The following is an 8,097-nucleotide window of genomic DNA, read 5'->3' as shown; positions in this document are numbered from 1 at the left end:
GTCCATGGTGGCTAGGAGTGTGTTGCTGGGAAGGTGGTCTATGTTTTTAAGTTTCCGTAGCAAGTCTGTGGTGTCTTGGACAAAACTTGCTCTGTGGGTGACAAGCGGTTTTAGGATGGATTCAACAAAACCTGATATTTCCTCAGTTAGGGTCCCATGGTTGGATATGATAGGTCTGCCAGGGTTCCCTTGTTTGTGGATTTTAGGGAGCGTGTAAAAAGTCCCTGGGTTAGGTAGCGGGGGGATCAAGGTCTGTAGTTTTTCTTGTAATATTGGTGGAAATGATTTGATGGTATTGTTGAGTTTTTTGGTGAAAAGGGGAGTAGGATCTTCTTGTAGTTCTTTGTAGGGTTGTACAGGGCACCCAGTTGGTAACAACTGTCCAGAAATCTTTTTCGTAAGTTTTCTACAATATTATTTGCTTTTTAAATGCCTTTTTGCCTTAAGTCTTCACAAATAGGATCAGCTAATCAAATGATAAGCATGCTTGTCAGCAAGGATAAGGAAGGAGACAATCAGTCTAGAGCAGTATAACAACAGGTTAGAGATTCCTTAAAGAAGCTAGATGCTTTCAAAGTTGGCAGGGCTGGATGGGATACATACATACTAAGTGTAAGGAATCGGCTGAGGTATTTTCAGAGCCACCGGCTAACCTCTTTGAGAACTCGGAGAGGTCAGGTGAGGTCCCAGGTGACTGGAGAAGGGCAAATATAAATGCTCATCCTTAAGGAAGGGAAGAAGGATGTTCATGGAACTACAGACCAGTCAGCCTAACCTCAATACCTGCAAAGATCACAAAGCAGGTTCTCAAGGAATCTCTTTTGAAGCACCTAAAAGAACAAGGTGATCAGCAGGGAATCTGGTTTTCTCTGTTTAAAAACTGCAAATTCTGATTAAAAATCCCAAATCTGCATTTTTCTGTGATTAAAATGAAACGGCACTATATACATATGTATCAGTTAAACACAATGTTTTATTGCTATATTTGCCATTTTAAAGCAATTTGAAACCCTACCAGTGCCTGAATCACTATGGGTGCCCATACGTGTGCAGACAGGCTCCTCCAACACACTGTAATTACAATGTCAGATCAGACTTGATTAATCAAGTCTGTTGGAGCTTGGCAATTATTGCGCTATAGAATACTTCAGGCATCACATGCATCAGCATCCCCGCACTGAAAAATGGCAGCAGAGGTGTTTTTAATTAAAACTTGTTCAACAAACTTTAGTTAAAGCACCCCCACCGCGATTTTTCAGTACGGTGCAGCTCCGATATGCTAGTGCCCTGCCCATGCCATTTCCCCTCACTCCAGACCCAAAGCCCCACAACCCCCATTGGTGCCCTTCACTCCCAACCCACAGCACCCTGGGCCCTGCCAGTGCCCCTCATTCCCCACCCTCAGCTCCGTAGGTGCCCCTCACTCCCCATCTACAGACCCCACGCAACCCTGCTGATGACCCTCACTCCGTAACCACAGCCCCCCACCTTCCAGCCCTGCCAGAGGGGGGCCCCAGCTGCCAGGGCTATGGGGACAAGGACCTGGGTCTGCATCCCCTGGCCCCCTCCAGCAGCACCTGAACCCTGGCTGTCACCAGTGGGAGGCAGCAGCTGCTGCAGCGGAGCAAAGCCCAACTCCCCCTCCACCATGGGCAGCACAGCTGGAGTGGAGCCTGTGAGGAGCAGATACATGTGGGCTGCCTGCTGCAGGATCGGGGCTCCCCACCCTGCCGCCCTCCCCTCAGGGCCTCGACAGCCCAGCAGACAGGGCCCAGCGCAGCAGGACAGACAGGGCCGGGCATGGAAGCTCACTGCCACCACTGGGAGCTCCGCGCCACCATGATGAAGTTCCCCCTGCCCACCTGGCAGCAGCGAGGGGCACAACTCCACACTGCCATCTCCATTGCTGCTAGGTAGCCAGGGGATGCCTCACCATGGTGGCATGGAGCTCCCAGATGCAGCAACAAACTTGCCCAACAGGCCCCACTCTGCCCTGGCACACCGAGTCCTGCCTACTAGACTACAGAGGCCCCAGGGGAAGGGCAGGGAGCGCTGAGCCTGCAGCAGGAAACCTTCATCCGCCCCACACACAGATCTGAGGGACGCGTGCCTCCTATGGCCACCCCTGGGAGTGCGTGCAGCGGCATGGAGCCAGGCCCCTCGCCTGCCCCCCTGGATGAGCTGCCCACAGCCCCATCCTGCTCCCTGCCTGGGCCCTACAGCTGCACATTCCAACCGCAGGCCCCAAGTCCCATACACTGCCCCAGATAGGCAGCAGCCCCTGCCCAAGTCTTAGCCCTAGCTCTGCCCAACTCCTTCCCTCCCTCACTATGGTGGCCTCAATTCCCAAACCAACTCTCACCCTCCCCCCGGGACTTACTTGTGGGGAGCTGCTCTCTAGGCTGCCTGGCAGCCATGTGGATTTGTGAATGAGCACATGCACACAGCATCCCCTGCCTAACAACCCTCTCCTGTTCTCCCCAGCCTCCAAGGGGAAACCCACTGCTTTCTGAGTTTTTCTCCTTAAAATGAGAAAGTCCAAGTTTTACTGTGTTTTTCCACTGCAAACGGAAAACCCAGATACCTGGCAATCAAGAACAGTCTACACAGATTCACCAAAAACAAGCCATGCCTAACCACTTGATTTCCTTCTATAATAAGGTGAATCTCAGGGCATGTGGGGGAGCAGTGGATGTGACATGCATTGACTTAAACAAGGCTTTTGACATAGTCTCCCATAACATTCTCATTAACAAACTAAGGAAATACAGATTAGGGGAAGCACTGTAACATGGATATATAACTGCCTGGATCATCATGCATAACAAATAGTCATTAATGTCTCAATGTCTAGCTGGGAGGAAGTATCAAGTGAGCTTCCTCAGGGATCTGTCCTGGGTACAGTATTGTTTAACACCTTCATAAATGATCTGTATGATGGGATTGAGTGAATGCTTGGCAAATTTGCAGACGATACCAAGTTAGGTGGAGTTGCAGATGCCCTGTAGGGTAGGACTGGGATCCAGAATGACCTGGACAGACTGGAAAGGTGAACCACAATCAATCAACTGAAATTCAACACAGACAAGTGCAAAGTCCTGCACTTGAGATGGAATAACTGTGTGCACAAATACAGACTGCCTAGGTTGCAGTACTGCAGAGAAACAGTCAGGGGTTCCAATGAACCATAAAGCTGAATGTGAGGCAACAGTGTGCTCTTGTGGCAAAAACACCAAGAGCATACACTAGGCACTATTAACAGCAAATCAAGGCAAGTGATTCTTCCATTCTGGTCAGTGCTGGTGAGGCCTCCTGACAGATTGGTAAGAACCCAGCAGAGAGTGACAACAATGATTAGAGGCCTAGCAAGCAACACTTAGGAGAAAAGAGTGAAAGAACTAGGGTTATTTATTCTGGAAGAGAGAAGACTGAGGGCAGATTTGATGAGTCTTCAAATGCCTGCAGGGCAATTACACAGAGGATGGAAATGGGCTTTTCCCTAAGGCCACAGAAGACAAGACTAGGAGCAATGGCTTTTAAGCTGCAGCAGAGGAAATCTGGGTTGGAGATTAAGAAGAACTTTCTTACTATGATGGCTGTCAAGAAGTGGAACAGGCTGCCTAGAGAAGTGGTGAAACCTCCACCCCTGGAGATTTTCCAGAGAAGGTTAGCCAGACATTTGGCTGGGATGGTTTAAGCAGGGATGATCCTGCCCTGAGCTCATAAGGTCTCTTCCAGTGCCGTTTTCCTATGAACCTGCTCATGAGATCCCTTCCAGCCCTATTTTCCTATGATCCAAACAACTGAATGAAATGCTCTGTATTTAGCAAAAAGATGAACCCTTCATTCTGATAGACTGGCACACTTACTTCTGTTTGTCACCTTGAGGCTTAATTATTGCAGTGTTCTCTATACAAGGTTACAGCTTCAAGGCACATGGAAACTGCAGCTAATACAGAATAAGGTGGCCTACTTAAGCAAAGTTTGTCAGTATGTTTGTATTGTGCCTCTGTTTTAGGTGGTTTGTGTTTGCCCAAGCCAGGTTGCTGCATCCAGAAGGAGGCTAACAATAGGGCAATGAAACCAACTGAACAATGAAGGGAGCAATTGTGAATACAGTTTATAGGACTTTCAAAGAAACTGAACCTAGACTAACAGCATTCTGGCAAGAGATAAGAAACCTAGGAACTTCCATAACTAAATGTGACTTGTGTTTTCCTTTTGTTTCCATTAATATCTTCTTATACAGGGGTATAAAACATCCACCCACTCCTGCAATAACCCATCATACTCCTAAATTAAACTATTTTTTGCATTAACAAAAAGCAAAATGCTATTTTTTGCATTTGCAAAAAGCATTTAATTTCTTTTTAAATGCTTAGTAAGTACTTTATTATATTCAGAAGAGATTAACATACCAACCAAATTTAACCATTCCTCTCCTATAGCAGTGGTACCTAGTTACCACTTCAAGGTTCATGTATTTATATTTGGGATAGTTTTCCACTACCATTTAAATGAAGAAAGGGTTCTGCATACTCTGAGAACCATAATTTTAGAGCTGATTCTGATTTATTATTGCAATCTAACTGATTATAGTAGTCAAACCGCAAAGACTACTTTGCGGTTTGAGCAAGTGCAGGAGACATGAGCAAGTGCAGCAGAATCTATATCCAAAGAAAGAATCTATCTTCTTGCCAAATACAGACAATTTGATTGAATTATTTGGCTACTATAGCAAGGAGTACCCTCAAGTTTATATATGGACAGCAAGTGATTTCTGGACAGTTGCTACCAATGCATTTCCGCAAGCATGTATTCCAATATTGAGGAGAAAACCTACAGGAACAGATAGCTTTTCACTGTGGGAACAGATAGCTACACTGTCCTAATAAGTGGAAAAAAAAAAAAAAGTTTCACTGAGCTGCATACTGGTTTGACCCTAATTCCAGCTAATTACAGTACATAATATAGATGGGATGAATCCGTGTGTCCAGTACCACACCCTCAAAGGGCTTGGTCTCCTGGAAAAATGGAGAGAAAATGGTACTGTTCAGTGATTGATTTATTAAGAAACCATAGTTCTGACGTAGATGCAAATGTTTTCAAAAGAGCATATTAAAATCCTGATCAGATCCTCAAAGCATTTCCTTAGATTCTACAACTATGAGCACAGTAGAAAGATCTAGCGGTGTCATTTATCCTATTGAGTACAGCATCATTTCTACTTCTCTACCTCCTCTGGTTTAATGTGCCACTCACAAATATAGCTATAAGTGGTATTATGTGGTTTTGTGTTTATTATATGAAAATCAACATTGCTGTTTACAATGCCTTTTCTAATAATCCACCCTAACAACTCATCTGAAAGTCAAGCTAGGTTCTCTTCTACATCAGTAGAGGTGCCCTCTGTTCTTCCAAATTCAATGAGCTGAAAATTAGTGGAAGCATTTCAGAATTGCAAAAGGAAATAAGTGTTTGAATATGAAAATACTAAGAACTGTTGTCCTGACAACTCTGGAAAAGTCATTTATCCATAAGAAGATAACCAATGATATAATGAAAACTCTCCATACAGCTCCTCATTTAAACTGAGCAATAAACCAGGCATTAAAAAAAACCTATATTTAACTGTAGATTAGAAAAAAGTATGCTGTAACTGAGCACAACAAATGATGCCTGAAATGAACAATTATGGAATTAACTGCTGTGAAGGCAAAATGCCAGATCTACCACAGAAAGTGTTCGATTATACATTTTTTGTATTGGATGAAAGTAAATGTGTCATCCCGATGGCTACTTAAATACAGTGATAAGTTCAACTACGATTATTTTATAGCTATGTGATGCTTTTACTGAAGAAATACTGACCAAAGATGATGAAACTAATGGCTGAAATAACCATCATACAAGGGGGCAGAATTAAGGTTGCTCATGTAACTGTATCCATGGTACTATCTGAACCAAGGGCCTAATTCTGTAAGTGTACTAAAGAATTTCCAAGGCTTTACAGAAGTTAAATCAGGCCAACAAATGACTTTCCTCACTAGGTACACCTGTTGCTCAGGAAACGAAAGATGTGCAAGTGAATTTGCAACCAAGCTTGCAACCCCATTCCTATGGACCCTCCACCACTCACTATGCAACGTTGTAAATATCCTCATTAACTATGTACATGTCAGTCAGACAGAATACACATACCTTCCTTCCATTAACAGATTATTAAATACTTTTTATCACTCACTGTAACTGTACTTTGCATTTAAATAAAACCTCCCTGCTTCCAAATAGAATTGCCACCTGAATACTCAAGGCTTTTAATAAGGGTTCACCCCCTTCAAAATTCCAAAATTCTAGCCCTCAGGTGTTTCAACTGTAAAACTTAAAAAATAGCATAAAACCAAGAGTTAAAGAAAAGTGACTTGAAGAATATTTCCTTCCCCCTTCAAGCTTCCCTTCATATACTCAAACAGCTGGAGCATTTTTCTAATAAATCTGCCCTAAAAACAGTACTTTGAGGCAGAAGTACATCAGGATACATTTCAACTTTCCAGAAGTTATGAGCAACTGAAAATGACATAGGAATGGGACTGCTGTTTGGCAACTATAAAAGTTTCCTTGACCTTAATACTACGGTTCCCTTCCTCCCCCGGATAATTTTTAGCAAACATTATAAAATCAGAAACAAAAACACTTACCTGGGATTCCCCCTTAGTGCAGCATGATGGAGAGCATTAAATCCATTGTTGTTTGTAATAGTTACATCTGCTCCAGCCTCCAACAGTACAGCCAGGATGTCATCACGCTTTTTACTTATAGCATCATGGAGTGGAGTATCCCCTTCAGAATCCTAAAAACAAAATTGGTTTCCCATGAATCTCTATCTTCAGGAGAGTTGAAGGAAAAAAAATGCCTTGAACAACACTAGGAGAGTCAAATAAAATACAGTTTGTTAATGCCAGTTATATCATTTGAATTAATTCCAGTCTATTACCAAATATTTTTGTCTTCATGTCTGAGATATACTGTGTTCTTTAAAAATCAGGAAAAAAACTTCATCCAGTGAAAAGTGCATCAAGAAGGCAAAATAATAGATTCCCCACATGACAAGCTTTAAGAAAGAAATAATTTTAAGGGAAGTATACCATTTTTCAGTTAGCAAAAGGTTACTTTCCTAGTACTTGATAATATAAAGTGCTAGAGATGGTTCTGTATATACCAAAACAAATTAGGAATGTACATTTATCTTATCTTACCAGAGTTTTACTTCTAATAAATCCAAATTAAGTGAAAAAAATTTATTCCATCCCAGAAGAAATTTGTACAAAATGTATTAAAAACTCAAACATTTAAGTAAAATGCACATTTTTGGACTGTCCATATGAAGACAGTTTAAAGGTGAGTTTATGGTGTTGCTGAATAGCCACAAACTCTGGATGTAGGCACAAGGTGATATCCTGGCCACATTTAATTATAAATAAATGTTTTGTATTATAAATAAATAAGTGTTTTGTAATTAACTTAAATGGAACCAGAATTTCATTTGTGTGTTAGCAGTCCACCATACTCTGAAAAGGATCTCTCAGTATTTGTACTGTCAGAATGTCTCTCATACAAAGCTGTAATGTTCCAAACGTGGAAAAATGTCTTGTGCAAACTTGCATAAAATGACCTGCAAATGGAATGAATAAAATATTTTTTCAAATGATCAAACTCCTCACATTTACCGTATATAGACTAAAGTGTATTTTTCATCACATGATGATTTGGCTAAAACTATGGGTCTACTTTCTACATTTCAAGAGAAGATGCAACCCCAAATATATCTCCTGCACTTTCATCTACTTCAGTGAAATCAATTTCTTAATGATGACTGCAACTTCCTCTACACATGTGACATTATCCCAACAATTTTTATGGCAATAAGCAGACAAGGTTTTTTTGGGTAAATGTGATATCTTTTAGTTTAGTAGACCACCTAAATAGTTGGAAAATTGTTCCTTGCAAGCTTTTGGGTATAAACCTCCTTCTTCAGGCAGAGGGAGAATCTACAGTTGTTCTGTGGTCTCCTGGATGGGTTAGAAGCCAGTTTGCAGG

The 8,097-nt window shown here is 42.2% G+C and overlaps 1 protein-coding gene and 1 long non-coding RNA gene across 10 annotated transcripts in view; one reads left to right on the top strand and one right to left on the bottom strand.

The window, feature by feature from the left end:
- Positions 1–8,097, bottom strand: part of MIB1 (mindbomb E3 ubiquitin protein ligase 1) — a 104,533-nt gene that overhangs the window by 64,267 nt on the left and 32,169 nt on the right. For all 8 annotated transcript variants that reach the window (XR_003096222.1, XM_025215454.1, XM_025215453.1 and 5 more), the window contains exon 12: positions 6,699–6,850. Coding sequence is in view for 7 of the 8 variants with exons in the window: in XM_025215454.1 (XP_025071239.1) it covers positions 6,699–6,850 (152 nt within the window). In the remaining variant the exon portion in view is untranslated. The remainder of the gene's footprint in view (positions 1–6,698; positions 6,851–8,097) is intronic.
- Positions 1–8,097, top strand: part of LOC102372336 — a 50,571-nt gene that overhangs the window by 10,719 nt on the left and 31,755 nt on the right. The window lies entirely within an intron of this gene.

Source organism: Alligator sinensis, unplaced genomic scaffold (genome assembly GCF_000455745.1).
Source record: "Alligator sinensis unplaced genomic scaffold, ASM45574v1 scaffold1248_1, whole genome shotgun sequence".
In the NCBI taxonomy this organism is placed as follows: Eukaryota; Metazoa; Chordata; order Crocodylia; family Alligatoridae; genus Alligator; species Alligator sinensis.
This window is presented reverse-complemented; position numbering and strand designations above follow the sequence as displayed.